General features: G+C 44.7%; 3 protein-coding genes and 1 long non-coding RNA gene across 4 annotated transcripts; 2 read left to right on the top strand and 2 right to left on the bottom strand.

The window, feature by feature from the left end:
* Positions 1–2,944: 2,944 nt before the first annotated feature.
* Positions 2,945–4,809, top strand: LOC117643899. The gene is made up of 6 exons (XR_004587649.1): positions 2,945–3,088; positions 3,638–3,751; positions 3,839–4,017; positions 4,103–4,282; positions 4,368–4,539; positions 4,622–4,809. It is a non-coding gene; the product is annotated as an uncharacterized LOC117643899 (long non-coding RNA).
* Positions 4,810–8,034: 3,225 nt separating this feature from the next.
* LOC117643895 (gastrula zinc finger protein XlCGF8.2DB-like) lies at positions 8,035–13,814 on the top strand. Its single transcript, XM_034383052.1, has 4 exons — positions 8,035–8,042; positions 8,376–8,462; positions 11,882–11,945; positions 12,017–13,814. Exon 4 carries the CDS (start codon positions 12,038–12,040, stop codon positions 13,127–13,129), a length of 1,092 nt encoding a protein of 363 aa, XP_034238943.1. The 5' UTR covers positions 8,035–8,042; positions 8,376–8,462; positions 11,882–11,945; positions 12,017–12,037; the 3' UTR covers positions 13,130–13,814.
* Positions 13,815–14,468: 654 nt separating this feature from the next.
* LOC117643833 lies at positions 14,469–19,246 on the bottom strand. Its single transcript, XM_034382948.1, has 4 exons — positions 19,103–19,246; positions 18,282–18,598; positions 15,428–15,535; positions 14,469–15,321 (listed from the first exon to the last, which is right to left on the bottom strand). Exons 2-4 carry the CDS (start codon positions 18,516–18,518, stop codon positions 14,701–14,703), a joined length of 966 nt encoding a protein of 321 aa, XP_034238839.1. The 5' UTR covers positions 18,519–18,598; positions 19,103–19,246; the 3' UTR covers positions 14,469–14,700.
* Positions 19,247–20,012: 766 nt separating this feature from the next.
* LOC117644042 (roquin-1-like) lies at positions 20,013–22,164 on the bottom strand. Its single transcript, XM_034383227.1, has 5 exons — positions 22,046–22,164; positions 21,429–21,560; positions 20,959–21,014; positions 20,217–20,438; positions 20,013–20,016 (listed from the first exon to the last, which is right to left on the bottom strand). The coding sequence occupies exons 1-5, from the start codon at positions 22,112–22,114 to the stop codon at positions 20,013–20,015; spliced, it is 483 nt and encodes a 160-aa protein (XP_034239118.1). The 5' UTR covers positions 22,115–22,164.
* Positions 22,165–23,604: the final 1,440 nt, after the last annotated feature.

Genomic DNA, 23,604 nt, shown 5'->3' with positions numbered 1-23,604 from the left:
TCGCTGGACCTTATTTTTTTAGAAACTTTTAGAAAATGTGTGCTAAGATGAGAAAATGTCCGTTAAAACAGACCGCCCAATTTAATGTACGAGAAATTGCGATTCACGAAAACCGTGCGAATAACCAAAGTCGGTGGCATCGATACTTCGAGACTTCGGTGGGGATATCGATACCATCGTAACCCCACCTCGCTTCCGGCGCAGCGCGGGAACCTCAAGTTATTTAAATATCTTCATACTTAATTTGTAAAATAACTTTAAGCAAATAGTCATTTTATAAAATAACTTTTTACAAAACTTTTCGAGAAAATTAGACCTAATTAGAGGACTGATAACATCTGTTGCACCTTATTTAATAAAGAATAGACTATTGAAGAAATAACTATAGTTTGATACTTAACACAAGTAAAAGAAATTTGTATATTATATCTTAACATAAGATTCGGACAAACGATCATCGGACAAATGGGATCTCCCCCTAATGACCGAGATGACAGAATTTCTACCACCGGCTATGTCTTATTTTTAGCCAATGGACCTATCAGCTGGATGAGCAGAAAACAATCATTGACTGCTCAGTCTTCTAATGATGCAGAATACATTGCGCTCAATAAAGTGGCAAAAGAAGTATTACATTTTCAAGGTCTGTTTAGAGAAATTGGACTGGCTGATCTGATAGAGAGCCCTTCTATCATCTTCATGGATAATCAAGGTGCCATGAATAAAGCAAATGGAACAACAACAAAGTCAAAGTCAGAAAGTTCCAAATATGTGGAAATCAAGTATCACCTAGTCAAAGAAGCTGTGTCCGAGAATAGACTGAAATTGCAGTATGTGTCTTCCGCCAATAATTTGGCTGACATCTTTACCAAGGTACTTCTCGCCAAACGAACAGAGGAACTTACCACCAAGATTGGACTCTTACCTTTGAAATAGTGACTTTCCCGGCTGTGTCATACAACTGTATCTGTAATTGTTGATCTTACATTTTACAGTGTCTTGTCTACAAAATGTGATTATTTTGTCTTTTGTACTATTTTGGTTTTTCTAGTTTCTAGTGTCTAAAGTCATGAGAACTTTAAATTTTGTTTCTTGCATAATTGATATTTCTTTGCTTTGCATTGTTAATTTCTCTAGAGAACTATTGGTTTAACTAAATACTTTGCTAGTTTTTCTTTTAATTGAATTTGTTTACTTTTATTGTGTAACAGTGCACTAGATCATTCATTTGTGCTAATTTAGTTGTAAGTAACGGCATTATCCAATGTTAATTTATAAAATTGTTTGTTCATCGAGGAGAGGTATTAGATAAGTAAATGTTTCACTAAATTGAGTGTGATAAACAAATAATTTTAATTTGTATTGGTCTAAAATCTACTGTTTTGTTATTCGCAGTAATGCGTGTAAATAATCAACCAGTCAGCTATCTTTTGTTTTTTGTTTGTGGATTGTCTTTTGTTACCTGTGCACCCAAAATCTCATCAGTTAAATAAAGACCATAGAACTGTCACAACGTGTTGTTTTTGGTCCTAACTCAAAGAAGAAAGAAAGAGTGATATCTGAAAGAAACTTAAGAAAGAAAGAAAGACTGATAAATTCCTAAAAGTTCTCACTCACAACGTAACAACACCGCCACGGTTGGTTTGACAAACTTTGTAAACTCGGGAGGGATGGTTTCGAAACGCGGGTGAGTCTTGTTCGAGGAACATGAGCACTGAAAGTAGCGAGGTGGAGTGGAGTGGTCATGGTGTTAACTGAATTCAACAAAAACAGAATTGTTTTATTGACAGAAAAAAAGTAATATTTGTGAAACTTTATGTAATAAAAAAAAACTTTTGTTTTGTCATTTTTTTGTTTGTATTTTTTTAGAAAGTTATCAGATATAAATTGAAAATTTGTTTTATGACTTTTGATAAGCAGCAATCAAAGAAAAAAAACAAGAAAGACAGCAAAATGAATACAGATTTTGTGTGGTTGGTTTAACTGTTTAACAGGTTGCAAACCTACTGCGCGTGTCCAAAAACACTCCGATCAAGAAGTATTATTGGATAGTTCTACCCGAAAAACTGCGGTCCAAACGACATCAATTCTATTGTTGCATCTTCTCTATCTGCAGTTAAAGAGATTTTTCATTTCGAACGTGTTTTTGCAGCTTTTGAAGTAAGCTGTTTCAGGTTTCAGGTTATGGGTTCAACTAACAGCCTCGAGGTGGCTTCACGTCCGTAACTTGGACGGGTTGGGTCCTTAGGAGGACCATGCCCACGACAGTAGCTGTACAGAACCGAAAAGAAGCTTGGCTAAAAGTCCGCCCCAGCTCGGCTCCCCCCACTCCCTTTTTCTTTGACGAGTCGAGATTTGCCATGGAAACGGCGATTTTGACAGCAAATTTCTCAAAATTGGCCGTTAATTTTTTAACCACATTTCAACATCAGAATCAGCGTTCAAAGTTGTACTAGTCTGCAAAATCTCATTAAAATCGAGGGGTGAATCACTAGTGTACTCATGTGTACAAATTTGCCCGTACTCAGTGTACTCACAAGTTTCAAAAGGGTGAAATTCACTAGTTTTTCGACCGATTTAGCGTTAAGTGCCTTTTAAAACGCTAAATAAAGCCTTAAAACGTTTGTAAACGTGAAATTTATGAGTAACACGGTAACATCGCGACATGCGATTCTCTGTGGGCAAGTGTAGACTTGACAATTTTCTCCAGCGACATCTTGCGAATCCGCCGAGCCATTGCGTTTTGTCAAGCGAGACTTGCCAACTAGCAGCTTCCAACACAGCATTGCGGAAACGCAAGATCGAAAGTCAAGAGAGCGCTGGGATTCTGGGGTCATGCGAAAAGTCAAGTCTCCGGATGGCGTTCGCCCAGGTGCGGCTCGGCTGGGCTGGGCCCGGCGGACTGCTACGTCACTGCTCACTACCCCCTCCCCTCCGCCTCCCGTTCCCCGTAGGCTGTCGGCTCCCCCCCTCCCCCTCCCCTCCTGCTCCCTTACGGTGGCCTAGCCTGTGGCATCTCTTGTCGGACGATCGGACCAGCACGGTATTCAATACCAATTTAAGATCGTTGTTTTGGAGGAATGAGAAGGTAAGTAATGTGCATTTGATTTATATTTTGTTTTAATATTTGTTTAAAATACATTTTTAAAATTGGAAACATTGACAAACGTTATCCGCGTTGGCTGTCTCGTCGCCTACTCTCGCCGGGTCCTTTCTTTAGTTTCATGAACAATTATTTATATGTTACCGTGAAGTGTTCGTTATTTTAATTTGTAGCAAACAGACTGTGTAATTTAAAGCTTTCGGTTTAGTTTCTGATTGGCTTGAAGTGAAAGAATGGTTGTTATCTGCTCCAAAGGAAACATAACCTCTCCAGCCATAAGTCCAAAAGCAATTTATTTCAGTACTTTTTAATCCTCATCGACTGTTGTTGCTATGTTTGTTCTATTTCTACAAATTCTAATTTCTTTCAAACAAATAAAATTGCCCTCAAAGTATTTCTCTTATCAAAGTCATTGGGTTTTCTTGAAAAATTAACACACTCTAGCTGGTCTTTTGCCCCCTATTTTCTAAACCTTATATTTTTAGTATGATAATACCTCTTCTCTTCGATACTAATTTACTTCTTTTGTTCTAGCACCCCAGAAAGTCTTGGCTGACAACTGCTATGTTTGATATCTGCCTTAAGTTTGGTTAAAGCCGGCCCATCCAGAGCTTCTCATAATTTATGTCGTTACTCTTTAATTACAATGTAAGTAATCCGCTTTTCCACTTATTTTTGAAGAACTCTTCATACTGTTGTCTTGATTTGTTTTTAATTTATTTTACTAAATTCTAGGGTTACATTGAAGAGGCGGCATGAAAATGATAATTCGATTATAATTGAGAACCCCACTTGTTGTTTGAAGTGGGCGGCAACAGCTCAAGAACATAAAAATATGTCTGTTCTGGACTTCCAGTTATTGACGGAGTCACTAACTTCATTACATCTCCTTTTGTTTACAATTTTAGATAAATGTAAGTAGACTCATCTCTTGTTTCACCCTATCTTATTTAAATTATGACTTATCTGATTGTTTTTCTTTTAATCTCCTCATTTCAGACAAGTAATTTGGAGATGGAGCAATATGTGGCCCTCGTTTATGATTCTGGACACCACATTTTGGTTTTGAGTTGCCCGAAGCAGTCACTGAACACTATTTTTGTTTTGTTCTGATCTCAACATTGTCGATAGAGTCCAACTCATCACTGCATCTTCTTTTATGGACTATTTTTATAAAATGTGAGTACTCTCCTCTTCTATTTTATCATAACATATTTAATTGATTAATTTATTGATTGTTTTTCTTTTATTGTCCTCATTCCAGACAACTTATCAAGAAATGGAGTAATATGTAGTTATGGATCACCACATTTATAACTTCATGTTTCCCGCAGCAGCCACTGAAAACAACTTTTGTTTTGTTTTGATCAGGACATGTCCACAGTGCACAGTCCACTTCATCACAACAACTATTTTATGGAATATTTAAACAAAATGTAGGTAGATTCTCCCCTCATGTTATCATTACTTACATAACATGCATTTATTTTATTTTATCTTTGATTTTCCTCATTTCAGACAAGTGGTGTAGAGATGTCAATATCAACCAACATTCTGCATGAACTATTTCAGCGAAATGTGAAAAATCTTTGTGTTTAGTTAAGCTACAGTACACTTTTCAATTAGAACTTTCTGCCAAGTTTTCTTTTTAACTGATGAAATTAATTACTGTGTTAACTACATCAATAAATGTACATTTCAATCTCGACCCATTTCTTTGCTAAAAACCCCGCCACGGCCGCTAGAACGGCAAAAGTACGAATGCAGAAACGAGAGCGACCAACCGCCAAATGGCGAGAAAGCAGTTGCAGATAAGTCAGAGAGAGTATGAGAATAGGCAACAGTGCGTATGCAAAATCCACATCGACCGATCGCCGAATAGCGAGAACGGGCAAGAAGAAAGGCGACCGAGCTGCTGACGATGGCCGAGCGGAGACTTGACTTTTCCCCAGGCCGCCCTGGGAGAAGTGGTGGGGGGAGCATGCTAATCCTCCGGCGCGCGCCTCACGGAGCGGGCCGGGCGTGGCCCGGCAGACGCCGGAGACTTGCGTTTTGTCGAGCGCTCAGCGGAAAACAACCCAGACTGTGGCTCGCCGATTGGCAAGACATCGGTTGCCCATCTCATTTCTCCAGACCTCTCTTGTGAAAAAAAGTCAAGCAATGCCTCCGATTCTTGTCACCTGGAAGGTCTGGAGAAATCGCATGTCTCGGTGTTACCGTGAAAGCAAGGTGTACTCACGCTTACTCATGTACTCATGTGTACACTAGGACGCTGAGTGATTCACCCCTTGATTAAAATCCTATAGAAAATGTCCAAAATGCATAAAGGGCCACACGAATTGAATCTCCCGTCGGCTGATTCCTGGGGATACTATAAAGCTACTTTGTGCCTAAAAAGAGGTAACTCCAAAAATGTACCACACAAAAATGCTGACTCTACGCTCCACTTGAATTGTCTCCAAATTCCGCCTTGTTTGGGAGAACTAAGTTGTTCATAGGTCCCATCGTAAAATAAAGCCAAATTCAATAAAAAATATTGTTAAAAACACATTATTATTGGGGCGACATAGGGTGGGGATCAACATGAGCTGGGACGGGATTTCCTCGGGGACTTCTTGGCCGGGTACGAGTAGGTCGGGACGAGTTGTCCTAGACCCAACATGGTTCCGTGGTCTATTCCTATGTAAAGATTTAAATCACAGAAATCGTCTTCAAAGTGGGAGTTCTGCTTCAGACATAACTTTAAACCCACATAACTGTTTATCCACATAATTGTTGACAGACATAACTGGCTACAGACATAACTGGTGTCAGACATAAAAGAGGATTAATTGTGGTTGAAAAACTGTAAACACACATAACTTTAAATACATATAACTTTATTCAGAAATAATTTTTAATTTTAAAAAATATGAACAAGTTTAATTAAATAGAGGAAAACAGAAGAAAATGGAGCCTTGTCAAAAATTTTGATCATCATCAAGATTTCCTTCCTGTACAGCGGGCAAGTGGCACTGTCGTCCAACCGTCCCGCGCAGGTCTTGAAACAGATGCGATACCCGTACGTCACTGCAGCGTGATTTCTAGGGCCGTCAAAGCAGAGGCGGCACTGCTCATCTTGCCCCTCTACCGAACTGGAAGCAGCTGCCCCTGCTGAGTCCGCCGTGCTGTAATTTGAGCTTCATCCATTAATCCTTCGCGCAGCTCTTGCCCTTCTTCACTTCCTTCACTACTCGATGAAACTGGTGGAACATCCCCAGACGACGCTGGCCGGTCGACCGGAGGATGACGTAGTATGCAGTCTGTGGCGCGCGGCTCGGTGCGATGGTTTGAAGCGGCGTGTTACGACAGAATACAGATATACCTGCCGACGGTTATGTCTATCAAATATTATGCCTGTCAAATGTTATGTCTGTCAACAGTTATATGTATATGCGATTTGGTTATTTCTGTAAAATGTTATGTCTGTAGCAATTATAATTTTAATTTAAATGATAAATGCTTTTTGGCCCGCCCTTCTATTCAAAAAATAGGGGGAGGGCCTATGCATTTGCCTTTGTGTCTGTGTGTTGTTGTTGTTGTTGTTGTTGGCGTCTGTGTACAAGGAAGGAGTTGAGCTAGAGTAACCAGATTTGGAGGGTACTTCAGGAGTACCGTCCAAACAAATAATCCGGTGGTGCAAATCCCGTCCGGGTCGCACAAGGGCTGCTGCAGGTGCATCATGGTTTACATGAGCGGGAGGCGGATTTCCGCCATTATTAGTGCTAGCGGGGCACATAGGGGTATTTTTGGAATCGGGGCGACGAGACAAGATGAATGGACCTGGTCCCGACCCCATCGGCCGCTTTTACAAGTTGGCTAGATCAGGATCTTCAAAAAAGGGGGTCGACCGACTAAAAAAATTTATTGCAGATTTCGATTGGTATCAGCAAAACCTTTTCAACTTGGGGTCAGAAAGGGGGTCCAGGAGCCCGACTTCGTCTATTAGTCACATCAGGATCTTCAATAAAGGGGGTCGACCGACTAAAAAAATTTATTGCAGATTTCGATTGGTCTCAGCAAGACCTTTTCAACGAGGGGTCGGAAAGGGGGTCCAGGAGCCCGACTTCGTCTATTAGTCACATCAGGATCTTCAAAAAAGGGGGTCGACCGACTGAAAATTTTTACTTAAGTTTTCGATAGGTCTTGGCAAGACCTCTTCAACGAGGGGTCGGAAGGGGGGTCCAGGAGCCCGCCTTCATGAGTTATGGGAAAAAGTGCGACGGACTCGTTTTGCGCTCCTGCTGTGCCTCTATTGCAAGGAGTTGCAGTAGCATGGCAAATATGGGTATTTTCGGAATGAGGGCGAAGAGACAAATGAAATGGGCATATTCTAAGGACAGTTGGAGTAAAAAGTGTAAGGACTATTGCATATTGTGAATAGAAGGGCGGGCCTAAGTCACGATGGTAAATCGATAACTTTGCTTTACCCGCTCACGGTGTGTGTGATGCGAGCGGGCCGAAGGCCCGGGCCTTCGACTGGCCAAGTTGGGTCTGATGCGAGGGCCGAAGGCCCGAGAAAAGGCCGCCGGCAGGCCAAGCTGGGCCGGCCCCCTGTCGAACCGAGTTGCCGGCGCAGCGAAGCGGAGCTGGCAACTCGGTTCGACGGAAGGGCGGGCCCTAGCTTGTTTATTTTAGAAATAAATCCGTTATTTCTGTCACCAGTTATGTGGATTTACAGTTATGTGGGTCGAAAGTTATGTCTGTCAACAGCAACTCTTCAAAGTGACACTAGACTTATGAAAATTTTATTTAAGTTATTTCTTAGGCTTTCTTGACAAAAATGCAATTGCATTATTCATCTGATTGGATGAAGTTTACCCTGCAATCAGTTTTTTGTGTCTCCTGAAAAATGATGAAAATTGAGTTATCCCCTTCGTCCGCTTCATGGATCAACTGTGTAAGCATTTCGCAAGTGCTGAAGCGGAAGCGACGGGAAGTAAACAGCACGCATTAGAACCTTATGAAGTACATTGAGCAGGTACAAACTACACAGCTTCTTATACGGAGACATAGTTCGTGAATAACGGAGTTTTCTCTTTGAAAACTCATGTATCCTTTGAGTAGCCTGAAGGTTGAGACTTATCAGAGTGTTGATCCTGGAATTGCGTAACCGCGAGCGTTTCCCTTCCGTGCGTCCTCTCTTCCCGATGTCACGGTGCATTCGCAGGATCCGTTGCCCTCCTTCAATTCCTCTTCAAATCAAATCAAAATCAAATCACTTCCGTTGCAGAGTTCGAGGCGCACTTCGGGCCGTGAAACGCAGCCGCAGTGTTCCCAGCGGTCCCTCGTCGGCTTGCCCAAGGCGGACTTCCCGAAGGTAAGTTGCAGTGGGTACGCGAGGCAGAGAGACGGCGCAGAGAGACGGTGCACCGCGTGACGGTAAGGCTGCACTGCCAACGGGGCGCCGAGGAAGCCTGCACGCTAAATGTTTGTGTACAACTTTGTACTTGCTGATGCGTATTTTGAAACCTCTGCAACGGCTTTCACATAATTATGCCAAGATCTGTTTAAATTTATGGACTTGTACGCATAATATTGTGCAAATTCAACTTACATGCACATAATCGTGCAAGTTACACGTACAAAATTGTACACAATCATTAAGTGTGAGTGTTTGTGCGCATTTCAACCAGTTTGTGCGCATTTCAACCAGCGAATCAGTTCGCTAGATAAGCCGGTCACCCTTGTTTCCGGTCACTGTAAACGTCACGATCTACCGTCAAATGAGCTTACGACTTTAGGATTTCTATCTGGTCGTCCGGATTAGCGTGAAGGAAAGTCGGCGAGGAACGTGAGCATTTCCGATCTATGTTAGGCTAACTTGCAAAGGTAAAACAGGACAAGTGGCCATGGATTTGAGTTCGTCTTGCCAGTTGCGTTTGTTTAGGGACGTCCCTTTATTACGGTGCGCTCTTCGAGGCAGGGGGATCGAGTGCGTTACGCCACGGTATGGACATGAGAGAACGGCGTTAAGTCACGCGTAACACTCAGAATGCGAAAGAGTTTAAGATGTGTTTTCATGAATAATTTTGTGTAACGCTACATCGGGGTGGTCTAGGCCAGCGTAATGCTTCGCCACCATAGGGGGAAAAGGGGAGGACAGGACGTCTTCAACTGGGTAGACGGCAAACTGTGGCTTGTCGTTATAGGCTTCGCCATTGCGAACCTGCACCAGTTTCGACGATCCTTTCACAAATTTGGTTTTTACACTTGGCTTTTGGCCAGCGGCGCTGGGCGGCCTTCGGCAGGGTCACCTGATAGACATCGGCGGCGGGCTTATAGTCGTGATCTCAAATCAAAAGAGCATGCGGTGTTGGCAATTGTTGATCGTACCGTTAGACGATCTCAAATTGTTTAAAGGCAGAAGTCCTAAAATGTTTTAGGCCCGTATCCGATAAATTATAGGGGGAAAGAGTCAACCTGTGTTGCGCGATATCCTGGTGTTAAGTCTATTTCCTTCTGTATGTAACGAATCCCCGGACCGTAGATCGAGGAATAAAAGTGCCGCTGCTGCGCAGACGTCCCACCTCGACTCGAAGGAGGCTAGGGTGGCCCAAAACAAATCGAAGTTTTTCGGATCGTCCGATTCCGCTCAGAAATCGATTCTAGACCGCAAAATTAGAACCCCTATTTTTGGCGTTTTGTCCTGAGACGATTACCGGCTCAAAAGCACAAAATTGTTTTTACCCATGCACTGTTAAAAAAATTTACTGAAAATTCATAATTTTTTGTTAGAAGTCGATTTACTTACATTCAGTCTGAATTTTCATACCAAAACTTTCATACTTCGCGGTCTGAAAGTTTCAGACGACGTTAGTCTGAATTTTCAGATCAACATGTTGTATGAAAAATGATACCAGTCGGTCTATTTTATCAGACTAAGTTGTACGAAGAATATGAACAGTTTAGGAATATGAACGGACATTTTGGTCCGTTTTTTAAGGCATACCAAAAGATTTGCATCATTTTTGGCCAGACTGCGTTTTAAGGTCCGTTTCTGCTTGTAACATGCAGTAATCGCCCAATTTCGATTTTTTGGTCACGTTTCGACCCTTTTTTCTCGTCAGCGATCCCTGTGACCAGCAGATGATTACTCTTTCACCGGGACGGGTCGTTCGTTTTTTTCTGCCAGAAGGTATATAACACTCTAAATTACTATGTAGGTTTTTCTGCACACTAATGCACGAAATTGAACATGCACTTCGTAACGCACGAAATAGTGCGCGACAGGTCCTAGATACAACCGAACAGGTCCAGGCAGGATTTGACGGGTCGTTCGTTTTTTTCTGCCAGAAGGTATATAACACTCTAAATTACTATGTAGGTTTTTCTGCACACTAATGCACGAAATTGAACATGCACTTCGTAACGCACGAAATAGTGCGCGACAATGCACGATTTTCTCCATACTTGCGGAGGAAATCGTGCATTGTCGCGCAGAAATTCGTGCGTGACGAAGTGCATGTTTAAGGGGGGACCCTGGTAAAAAAATCGCCAAAATTCCAATAAATTGTATTTTCAAAGTTCATAGATAAAAATGTGCATAGAAGGTTTCAGATTCAACAGGGTGAACACCTTTGAGCTAAGGGGGTAGTTTCTTTATCATTTGGAAGGAAATAACATTGAGATCAGTTGTCGTTGACTTCTACGCTCAACTTCACAGCTTTGCTCAGTCGACAAAAAATTTTGTCGTAGAAAGACTTCCTGCGTTCCTGGTTGACACCTACATGAGTCGTCTTGCATGGACTCTATTCATTGATGACTTGTCGACAAATTTTAGTGACGGAATCTTGATATCAGCCCTACTTTTTTTTAAACACACCTAAAAGTTTGAAAAAAGGGAAAAAAATCACTTTTTTTAAATGTTAAAATTTGAAAACTCATATCTCAGGACAGAAATTGAATTTGAAAATTCCGTCACTAAAATCTCTTCTATACATCTTTAGGATAACCCAAAAAAATTTTCAAGACTTTCCGTCCCAATGAAAGACGCACGAAGATTTTTCCCCAACGCCCCAAAAAACTCTAAAAAGCCACTTTTCTCAGAGACCGTTCAACATTTTGGATTGAATTTTGTTTTGGGAACTCACCATAATGAACCTAATAATTAAACGAAGTTTTAACTTCCTGGGATTATTTTGAAGCCTACTTGAAAGTTTCACCAGGGTCCCCCCCCCCCCTTAATCTCGTGCATTAGCGCGCAGAAAAACCTACATAGTAATTAAGCGCGAAGGATTTTCCCCGTCAAATCCTGGCTGGAACTGTTCGGTTGTGTCTAGTACCTGGCTCTTCCTAACTTAAGACCTTGCAATAAGGCCAAGGAGGGTGAAAGCTAATCATCTGCTGGTCGCAGGGATCGCTGACGAGAAAAGAGGGTTTTAAATGGGTAATATAACATTTTTGCTTTTGAGACGGTATATAAAATCGTCTCAGAACAAAACGCAAAAAAGGGTTATTATTTTTAAGTCTAGAATCGATTTCTGACCGGAATTGGGCGATCGGAAAGACTTCGATTTTTTTTGGCCACCCTAAAGTAGGCGTTTGTGCATGCGCAGAAGCGGTTTTATTTCTAACTCCTATTCTTTGACTTCCGGTCCAGGGATTCGTTTCTTTACCCAACTTTTAGTGTTCTTGTTATTTCTAACTGGAGCAATTGTCCACCGTTTGGGGAATCTGTGCAGCCAAGAATTTCAACAGCGTTTACTCCTTTACCAAATTTATTTCATTTTGTTGCAGAATAGGACCCGAGTCGGTGTGCACCGTTACTCTCTGCATTTTGAGGTCTTCGCCTGCACCTAAGGTATGGTCAATGTCCTCTAGTTGCAGTGGGCAAACCTGAAGTTAGACTAATTGATCTGTGTGTTCCAGCAGGCCCTCCCTGCCAGGCGCATCATGGCCCTTGAGAGTGCACAGTGCGGCGAGGTGGCGGCATCGTCAGCGGCGCCGCGTGCTCCACGGGGAAAGCGTGGAGGGCAGCAGGCGCTCCACTGTGCAGTCTGCGAGAAGGAGTTCCGATGCAAGAGTGTCCTCCAGGCGCACTTGCGGATCCACACCGGGGAGAAGCCTTTCGAGTGCACGTTCTGCGAGGAGAAGTTTGCTCAAAGTGGAAACCTAACAAGGCACCTTCGCACCCACACCAAGGTGAAGCCGTTTGAGTGCGTAGTTTGCCAGAAGAAGTTCTCTCACAGTGAGGGTCTAAAATTGCACCTTCGGACCCACACCGGGGAGAAGCCTTTCGAGTGCGCAGTTTGTCTGAAGAAGTTTTCAGTGAGTGGGAGTCTGAGAACGCACCTGCGGATCCACACAAAGGACAAGCCATTCGAATGCACAATTTGCATGAAGAGTTTCTCTATGAGTGGGAGTCTGCGTGTGCACCTTCGGATCCACACCGGGGAGAAGCCTTTCGAGTGCACAGTGTGCAAGAACAAATTCACTGTAAGATCGAGTTTGATAGAGCACCTTCGCATCCACACTGGGGAGAAGCCTTTCGAGTGCACAGTTTGCAAGAAGGGTTTCAGGAAAGGTGGAGATCTTAGAACGCACCTACGGACCCACACCGCGGAGAAGCCTTTCGAGTGCACAGTTTGCAAGAAGAGTTTCAGGAAAAGTGGAGATCTTAGAACGCACCTACGGACCCACACCGGGGAGAAGCCTTTCGAGTGCACCGTTTGCAAGAAGAGTTTCAGGGCAAGTGGAGATCTTAGAACGCACCTACGGACCCACACCGGGGAGAAGCCTTTCGAGTGCGCAGTTTGCAAGAACAAATTCACTGCTAGTTCGAGTTTGAGAGAGCACCTTCGCATCCACACTGGGGAGAAGCCTTTCGAGTGCACAGTTTGCAAGAAGAGTTTCAGGACAAGTGGAGATCTTAGAACGCACCAACGGACCCACACCGGGGAGAAGCCTTACGAGTGCACCGTTTGTAAGAAGAGTTTCAGTACATCCGGAAACCTCAGAAGGCATCTCAGAACCCACACTAGGTAGAAGCCTTTCGAGTTCTCAGTCAGCAAGAAAAAGTGCAGCACGAGCAGCAACCACAAACAGCACATCCGGACACACCAAGGAGGAACTATCTGACCTAGGTCAAGTGTGGTTGCAATGTATTGGTTTTTGCTTTGGTCAGTCCAAGTACAAATCCCCTCTTAGGACGCTTTCTGAACTCGTGCCCATCCAAGGGCTCCCAAGTGTAAGAAATGTTCCCTTTTAATTCAAAAATAACAGTTGTTGAATCAATAGGGTTGATTGCAAAACGAGGCGCTCCATTTAATACTGCCAATCATTAGTTTTTTTTCAAAACTGTTTTTATTTTTCTTTTGTGTTAAGCAGATAAGTCTTTTTCTAGGAAAAGAGAAACATTGTCAGAAGACTTGAAATAATACACATCTAGGCAGATCAGTTCAGAGCAAAGATTGCGAAATAATTGACTTGCTCCTTTTTAACTAGCTTCCCGTTTATTCTAAAAAAAGAAACAACTGATGGACAAACCAAATGTGTTCAGAACAGCGCTGAAAATATCTTATTACAACGGACACCTTGTTCAGCAATATTTGATCAAAGTCTCCAATGGGTAAATTCCTTAGTGAGGTGCTGAGAACAGCCCCAAATGTAGAAAACTTTCGCTTGTAAAACTTGAACTGTCAAATAAATAAAAATACTCATTTCTTAGAAATCTTTATTACAAAATTACGTACTACACAAATGGATCGAGAGAAAGCAGCAGCTTTCTAGACTAGTCTTTCTTCTATAATTTTCAAGGTGACCAAGAATGTTTCACACCATTACATGATAAATATTTTGGTCAAATTTTAGGCACTCTGCAAGAAATTCCGCAAGGAAGAAACTTTTAACCTTACTTCACTATTGTCAGGGTCTGAATTTCATCGAAAAAAGGAGGTAACTGAACCGAACTCTCTTTAAGGACTCTTATGTAGACAGAAGCACCACAATTAAACTGCTTTTGGAGTGTACACTCTTCAAAAAATGTCCTGTCAACGCCGTTAATTTATTACCAATGTTTGCTGTTATGCAATTCACGGCGTTTGCTGTGAACTAGTTCACGGCGTTCACTGTGATCTGGCTACAGTAAACGCCGTGAATTGGAGCCTGATTTGCAGTACTTCGGTGCTCAGCGGCGTCAAACTCACAGTGTTTACTGGGGACCAGATCAAAGTGAACACCGGGAACAAGATCACAGTAAATCCCGTGAGCAGATCACAGTAAACGCTGTGAATTGACCCACAGTGAAAACTGGTAATAAATTAACGGCATTTACGGGACATTTTTGGTAGAGTGTAGAGACAACCTCGAGTAACCAGAATATATCTCCTAAAAGTTCTACTGCAATGCACACATTGCGCATGCACACATTGCGCATGCACACATTGCGCATGCACACATTGCGCATGCAGGGCTTACTCATAATAGCATATATTAGGAGGAGCAAATAGGAGAGCGTAGAAGAGCCACAAATAAAATATCTTAATTTATTACCATGCACAAAAAAAGCCTTAAAAAGAGGAGCTGTAATAAAATAATTTTAGCACTGTGCTGAGCGTTCAAATAATCTCGCTATTCAAGTTGCACTCACTACATAACACAGCCACACTTAGGCCACGCTCGGAGAAAATGTGCAATATCTGGGAAAGCTGTTCCCTGCAAGTGTTCTGGTCGTGACGGCAGAACGCATCGTGAGCATCTCGACGCAGAATCACCATCTTCTTGAGTTTCTTGAGCCCACAGCGCTGCAGCTCCCTGGCGAGGTCGGGGCAGCCGTAGGGCTCCGTGGAGGCCGCCACCAGCTGCAGCTCCTCCAGGGTGTCGGCGTGCGCGCGCACCAGGGCCAGCGCCGTGACCAGCGGGTACAAACCACTGCGGAGCCACCGCAGCCCCGCGGCAGTCCCGGGGAAGGTAAAAATGTCCGAGAGCGCAGCGTCCGGCGGGCAGTGCAGCTCCAGGCGGCGCAGCGACGCCATCCGGACCACCTGCTGCAGTTGCGGCCCCGTCACGTTGCACACGCAGAGGCCCTCGAGCAGCGGCATCGCCAGGGCCGCGTCCAGGTGCTGCTGCTGCGGCGACACCAGCTGCAGGGCCTTCAGGCGGGGCGCGGCCTGCTGCAGCACCGTCAGGCTCCAGGCAGGGTCCACGTCGCAGTGCAGGCCCAGTAGGGTGCGCACACACTGGAAGCGGGGCACATGTTTGTGGTCAGCGCGGGTCGCTAAGGTCGTAAGACGAATGGTACAGAGACACTGAGCTATGAACCAAACACCGTCACACCGTACGTACCGGTTTTAAATTGGAGCGTACCGAGAATTCCCAAATTGATTTCATTTCAGTTTGAAAACTCATGGAACTAACGTCGATGAGTTTTTGATCTGCTCCAATATGTGGTTTCTGGAAACAAGACTGTGGGTATAAACAGACGATCCAATGGCCAACCTGCTGGCATGGCAGTGCCTACACTGTTATTCCTGGGTGTTCAATAACTAAGCGCCTTGAGGCGTTTGCCTCAAAAACCTAGACGCCTTGATGCGCTTAGTTACTCAACGCCTAAGGCGTTTAGTTACTCAACGCCTAAGGCGTTGAATTACAAGACACCTTTGCTTGGCCTGTACCCACCACAACAGCAGTGGGAGTACTAATGCAATACAAGCTGCCTCTTTCCATTGCCTCAAGGCGTCTAACTACTATACGCCTTCCAAGGCGTTTAACTGCTAGACACCTTGGAGGTGTGCAGAGGCTGAACAGCTTGACTGTCTTTGAATACAGCCATGCCATCCCTTGTTTGAACCAAGGTGTTTAGCAGCTACGCACCTTTGAAGGTATCTTACCATTAAACGCCTTGCAAGGCGCGCAGCAGTTAAACACCTTGACACAATGGGCCAGGGCAGCCTGCACTGCTAATGTATGCATGGAGATTTGTCCATATTTTTCCATTTGTTTTAATAATCTACACATACCTGTCAAAAATTAGTTTATGATGCTGAGTTGTCAATATCCAATTAAGGATGGAGACGACTGTTGTCAATACGTGTGACCAAACCGCAGAATGTTTTTGTCAACGAATAGCAGTCATCACTTACTATTGTCCTAAAATTAACTTGAGTCTTATTGTTGGTTGCAAAGTAAATTAACACAAAGGCGGCAATATTAATTTGGCCTTGAAGGAAATAAGCACAAATATAAGTCCTTTTCTCCATTGTGAAGAATCCACAATGGACCAGGCTCTGGTGAGGTTGGGCTGCCCCTGTAGATGGAGACATTTTCAGAGTTTAGAGGCGTGTCAACATATGTGACGCACTGTCACATCCCCTTCGTTCGATTCGATTCATGATTTCACTGCCACGAAGCGCTCAAATTCGTGTGCAACAGTCTAAAAACGAAATAAACCGAGCCAAGAAGCACACACGAACTCGCACGTAAACATTTGAGACGCAACAAAACAAAATGCTGCCAACCTATGAAATAAAAAGACAAGAACGAAAAAAAAAAACAGACGTTCTTTTCATTTCATAGGTTGGCAGCATTTTGTTTGTTGCGTCGCAAATGTTTACGTGCGAGTTCGTGTGTGCTTCTTGGCTCGGTTTATTTCGTTTTTAGACTGTTGCACACGAATTTGAGCGCTTCGTGGCAGTGAAATCATGAATCGAATCGAACGAAGGGGATGTGACATTGCGTCACATATGTTGACACGCCTCTAAACTCTGAAAATGTCTCCATCTACAGGGGCAGCCCAACCTCACCAGCGCCTGGTCCATTGTGGATTCTTCACAATGGAGAAAAGGACTTATATTTGTGCTTCTTTCCTTCAAGGCCAAATTTATATTGCCGCCTTTGTGTTAATTTACTTTGCAACCAACAATAAGACTCAAGTTAATTTTAGGACAATAGTAAGTGATGACTGCTATTCATTGACAAAAACATTCTGCGGTTTGGTCACACGTATTGACAACAGCCGTCTCCATCCTTAATTGGATATTGACAACTCAGCATCATAAACTAATTTTTGACAGGTATGTGTAGATTATTAAAACAAATGTAAAAATATGGACAAATCTCCATGCATACATTAGCAGTGCAGGCTGCCCTGGCCCATTGTGTCAAGGTGTTTAACTGCTGCGCGCCTTGCAAGGCGTTTAATGGTAAGACACCTTCAAAGGTGCGTAGCTGCTAAACACCTTGGTTCAAACAAGGGATGGCATGGCTGTATTCAAAGACAGTCAAGCTGTTCAGCCTCTGCACACCTCCAAGGTGTCTAGCAGTTAAACGCCTTGGAAGGCATATAGTAGTTAGACGACTTGAGGCAATGGAAAGAGGCAGCTTGTATTGCATTAGTACTCCCACTGCTGTTGTGGTGGGTACAGGCCAAGCAAAGGTGTCTTGTAATTCAACGCCTTAGGCGTTGAGTAACTAAACGCCTTAGGCGTTGAGTAACTAAGCGCATCAAGGCGTCTAGGTTTTTGAGGCAAACGCCTTAAGGCGCTTAGTTATTGAACACCCAGGAATAACAGTGTAGCAGTTCCTGTTTTCGACGTTAGAAAACGAGAGGGAATTCACTACCAAAAATGCAAAAACCGACCATTTCCTTTCTTTAAGTATAACAGCAATTATAACGCCACTTACTTCTGTTATTACGGACGTTGCATTTTAAACCGCAATATCGGCACAAAAGTTACATTTACTGGCGCATTTTAAACCTTGTACAGTTTTAAAATTCGAAAGTTCCTTACATTTGGTGAAGTTAAAGGTTCTGTAATACTGAACGTAAAGACCGATACTGCACTGTAAAAAATTCCGTACTTTTGTACGGAAATGGTACAGGAAAATATAGTACGGAGGTACGGAGAAAAGTACGGAACGTTCCGTACTTGCTCCATATGAACCCATGTAAATGGGTACGGAAAAAAAGTACGGAACGGTCCAGGCAAATTATTGACCAGACATGTTCCGTACTTTCTCCGTACTTTTTTCTCACAGTGTGTAAAATACCGTAGCTTCATAGCAAAAATGTAAAACCATGTTACTAAATCTTCCTGCTTATTTCTTGTTAACCTAGTACAGTACAGAACCACCATTGAAGTACACACCGGACACCCAACCTCTACCCGAGTGAATTTCCCCTCGGCTAAACAATGCTTACCAACTCTGGCGGCAGCAAACGAAGTTCACATTTCCGAGTTCGGCATCCCATCGAGTACCAGTGTACCTTGCCGGTGCGGTCCCACGTCACCTGCACGCCCTTCCCGATGGGGTCCCCGTGCGCGACCGCGGTGACAGTGCCGGGCCCGGGCGGCGTGCCGTCTTGGTTCCCGTGCTTGACCACCTTCCAGTCGCGGCCGCGCGCCACCCTGCTGCCGTGGCGCACCCTCTGCACCATGTCCTCGACGCTCAGCTCGGCCTGGTTGGAGCGCTCCTCCCAGGACTGCAGTTCATGGGCTGCGGCGTTGGAGCTTGTGGCTGCGGAACAGAGAAGGGTGAGGCCACCCTAAACAAACGCCCAGCGGACTGATTCCGAGAGTCGGTTTCGTTGCTCTGTCTCTCTCGCACTCATGGGGCGTGTCGTAGAGGTGCACTGAAGACTCCTTACGGACACCATGTATCCGCAATAGGGACGGTTTTGTGCAAACGTAATTACGGATGGATTTGGTTTGTAATACGGATGATTTTGTCCGTATTATAAAGGTTTTCGTGTCCGTGACATACAAACGAAAATATCCGTAAGGTACGGACTAAAAACTGTTTGTAATACGGATGAAATCATCTGTATTACAAACAAAATTAATCCGTAATTACGATTGCAGAAAAATGTCCGTAATACAGATAGATGTATCCGTAAGAAGTTTAGTGTGTGCCAGACCGACCGAGCGACGAAAACGATTCTGGGAATCAGTCTGCACGGGAGAAAAATAGAGACTCAGAGAGTGGGAGGGTTGGAAGCAGTGGAAGGTGGGACGCGCTCACCAACATCGACGTTTTGCTGTTCTTCATGCAGGTCTTGTGGTTGCTCAGGTTCCCGCTGCGGCGACCACAGCCTTCCGCCGCACGCCAGTCGGCACAGCAGCAGCCTTGCCACCGGGTCCCTGGCGGGACGCACCACGCCGGTCCAGGCCGCGTCGCCGCCAGCGCCGCCAGCGCCGCGGTGCACCGTCAGGGAGCACCAGGACGAGGAGCTGGACAAGTCCGCCGCCACCTGGGCCGCGCTCCGGGCCAGGACTGCAGGGAAAGAGCATTGTGAGAGAGGCAGGCAACAGAAAACTACGACGGTTCAAGTACTGAGGGCGCCACCACCGAGGGGTGTATCACTCTGCTGTACACATGAGTACACCAGAACGACTCAGTGCACCTCAGAAAACTCATAAATTTCACTTTTTTGACCGTTTAAAGGCTTTGCTGAGTATTTCGGAAAACACGCAACACCAAATATTACTTTAAACCAGCGAATTTTGCTCGTTTTGAACTTGTGAGTACACTGAGAAAGGTTCAATTGGTACACACGAGTACACCAGTGGGCCAGAAGACCAGTGGGGGCAGCCAAAATTCTAGATGCGTTTTGAGCTCTAGAGCCGCTACATGAGACTCGAATCGAACGTGTGACCCCACCAATGAATTATACTCCGAACGAATTAGTGGGGTCGCACGCTCGGTTCGCGTCCCATTCAGCGAATCTAGAGCTCAAAACGCGTCAAGAATTTTGATCGCCTCCACCGGTCTTCTGGCCCACCGTCAGGGATCCTTAACTTAACTTAACATTTAACTAACACTGCTTTCATAACGTAACATAAGACAATGTTCGCTAAAGTTTAAGGGTACGGACTTCTGCAAGTACTTCCAAAAGTATATTTACACAAGTTCGAGACAAAAAAAAAATAACTTACCTTTTTGAAAAGATGTTAGAAGTTAAGGGTAATAACTTTAACTCTTATGATAACGTTATGATGCCCTTATGAGGTAAGTTAAGGATCCCCGCCAAGCCTTACCGCTCTGCACCGCGGCCTGCTTGGCCTGCTCCCAGGCCGCCGCGTTGTCACCCAGCGCGCCGCGTACGGCGGCCCTCGCCGCGGCCAGGGAGGCCCGCTCGCGCTGCAGCGTGTCGCTGCAGTCCTCCATCTGCCTGATGACGGTCGCCTCGTCCAGCATGCCGCCCAGCGCGGCCAGGGCCTCCTCGCCCTGCCGGAGCGCCTCCAGGTGGTGCTCTGCCGCCGCGGTGCGCTGCTTCTTGAGGCTGCGGATGTCGTGCTCGCTCACGCAGTGCTCGGTCGCCTCCTTCTCGCAGGACACACACCAGAATCGGGTCGGCCTGGAAACACAGAAAACGCTGCACTGCAAAGCCAGTGGCAAGTTTGCTCGCCACAAATTTGGCAAGCCGTTTTGAACGCCAAAATTTGGCAAGCTTTGGTCGGAAATCTTCACGAAGCTTGCCAAATTTTGGCAACCTGGGTGGTATTTTCAGGCCAAACTTGCCAATTTTTGGCATTCGAAACGGCTTGCCAAATTTGTGGCAAGAAAACTTAACCACCGGCTTTGCAGTGTGCTCGCTACATCTGGCATGATGCGAGAAAACGCTTACACGACAAATCCAAAGATCTGGCCAAAACCGACCAAAACTGACCTAAAAGTCTCGCCATTTTCAGGCTAGAATTTTTGTCGGGCCAAATTTTGACGAGACTTTCAGGCCTGATCAAAAATTTGGCGAGACTTCAGATCTCGCCATGTTTTGGCGCGAGTTCTTTCCATGTAATTTGCAGTGTTTTGCTGGATTGAAAGCGCAAGGAGCGAGATTCTTCGCGTTTCAGTGCGCAAGTGCAAGCACACTTTACCTGTGGGTCGCACTGAGCAGCTTGAAGTTGTCGGCCAACGCGTCAAGCTGGAAAGCCTGCAGGCGAAATCGAATACACACAAGGAGTTACTTTCGGACGCTTCGGTGTTAAAGTTGCCTAATCCTACCCCGGACACTCCGATAAGTTACCACAGTAAGAACCCAACGGAGAATCGCTTCGTAATACGAAAAAAAAACGAGGCATTGTAAAATCTACGAAGAAATGGTTCGCATCATGAAGCAAAATCCTCCGTAACACGACGCATTTCTTCATAATACGAAGCCATTGTACAATGCCTTTTATTTCTTCGCAGTTCCGAAGCTTTTGCTTCGTATACTATTTTGAGTGAGTGTGACCGCGAAAGAACCACCAGAAAGTAATCCTGGGTGAGGTTTAAGAACGCGCGAATCGGCGCGAATCGACATCAGCATTAGATTTAACAATGCCACGCCGGTACTCAGAATACTCACCTTCTCGTCGACGGGGCACTTCTTGGTGGCCAGCTGCCTCAGGCACGACAAGCAGTACGTGTGGCCGCAGAGGAGCACCTTGGGGCGGCGCTCTGCCGAGTCGAAGTGCTGCATGCACACGTCGCACTCCATCTGCAACAACGCACTGAGAAAACCTTACAAACTATTTTGGGCTCTACAAAGAAAAGTAGTTTGTATAACAAAGTATTTTGAGCATACATAAGCTTACAAAGTAAATACTTCGTAATTTACGAACTATTTCTTCGTATAACAAAGTATTTTAGTTTGTTATATGTATGCTCATAATACTTCGTAAGGTTTTAAGAGTGCGGGACATGAATCTGTCTTGAACACTGCGAGAAAGAAAACCACGATCTGTGGTCGTGTGTATTACTCGAGGGGCAAACAACTTGAATTTTGGTGCACATTTCCCTTGAAATAACGTTGCAATAACGCTGAAATAGCGTTGAAATAACCGTGAATTAACGTGAAATAGCGCGAAAAAAATGCACAATAACGTTGAAATAACGTGAATTTGCAATAACGGTGTACAAATTTTGGCCCCTCGGTATTACTCTGCCAGGCCCCATCCTACAACGCATTTCCAAAGGACAAACCGAACCGCGTCCTCTTGCACGACTAGACGACGACTGAAGGGTACGGTGAAAGAGAGGTATCACGTTCATGGCTGCATTCGTCACAAACAAGCTTTTCGAAAGCTCTTGTCCCTCCTGTTTTCCTCACATTGCAAACGGCGTTAAAATGAAACACACGACGGTTGTGTGGCCTCAGTTACAGTAACGTTACGAATGAATGGTTCCAACGTGAATTTTCCCAACGCAGTGTAGCGCCTGGGAGGTAGGCCACCCGCCCACCCTGCAACGCACCGCACTGAAGAGGGTGGCCTACCTCGCCCCCGACGTTCTCACAGGCGCGGGATAGGCCACCGTCTCCACTCCAGTGTGTCGCGTGGCAGGGGGTACCTCACAGGCGTTACGAGTTCCCCTCAGCGGTCGAAATCTGAGAGTCGTTTTCGTTCCTCGGTCTCTCTTGCACTCATGGGGCGTCCCGCATGGGTACCAGAGAGACAGGGCAACGCAGAAGACTCTCGCACTCTCACTCTCGGCACGTTACTGATTTTTTTCTCATTAAGTACGTGTTCGTACACTCTCATTCCAGGAACGTGACATCACGTTGTAACGAACGTAGCAAAATGTCACGTTCGTTTGAGCATTGTGTCACGTTCGTTTGAATGTGAATAAGCTGATTTTTGGCTAATTCACACCCAAACGAATGTGACACAATGCTCAAACGAACGTGACATTTTGTCACGTTCGTTTCAACGTGATGTCACGTTCCTGGAATGAGAGTGCTTTTTCAGCTTTTGGGGTAAACTGTACACACTGTGGCGAAAAGCTACGGAAAATTCTGTAAACAGCTTGTGGTAATTCTCCGTAGCCCCCTTGTCAATGTTCTCCGTAGGCTCTTACAGTATTTTCCGTAGGACCGCACAGTACCGTAGAACGGGGTAATATGAGACATGAAGGAAAATCGAGACAAAGCGCACTTTTTTCGGTTTTTGTCGTGTTGCTCTCTAGCGGTTGTTCAGAAGACTACCGTGAATTTTTTGTCGTGATCTAGGAGGCCGTGGCAGCTCACAGAAAACGCACGGAGGCTATCAGAGACTCGCCAGGGCTATTTAGAACCAAAGGTAAAAACTCTTAATTTTAACAAGTTTCATAAAGTTCGTAAAAACCTCCCCAGAAACCTCGGTTAGAACTTGGGTTCTCGTCCGAACGAGGTTTAAATCTGTAGGCAATTATGTCAACATAATCAGGACAAAATTTTGTTCCGTCATGTCTACTCTCGGGCTGCCTGTTCCAGATGGAATACAATTTTGTTACCTTGCAGGGAAAATATAGACACCTCTTTTCGCTTGAAATATGAGGCCAAACATACTCCACTGTTAATAATTTCAAGTAATAATGATTTTAACACGAATTTGTTTTGCTACCTGACCGGCATCTAAGCTCTTCGTTTAGTATTTTCATGTGACAGGCACAACTCATGACTTCTTATACATTTTTGAGCTCTCTTTAGTGACACCCATCTTTCTCCCCTCCAGATTTTATATCGTCTCCATTATAGGTTCCAATCATCTTTAAAATGAATGAAA

This window comes from Thrips palmi, unplaced genomic scaffold, assembly GCF_012932325.1.
Source record: "Thrips palmi isolate BJ-2018 unplaced genomic scaffold, TpBJ-2018v1 HiC_scaffold_17, whole genome shotgun sequence".
Taxonomy (NCBI): domain Eukaryota; kingdom Metazoa; phylum Arthropoda; class Insecta; order Thysanoptera; family Thripidae; genus Thrips; species Thrips palmi.
Note: the sequence above shows the minus strand (reverse complement) of the source record. Positions and strands in the feature narration are given on the sequence as shown.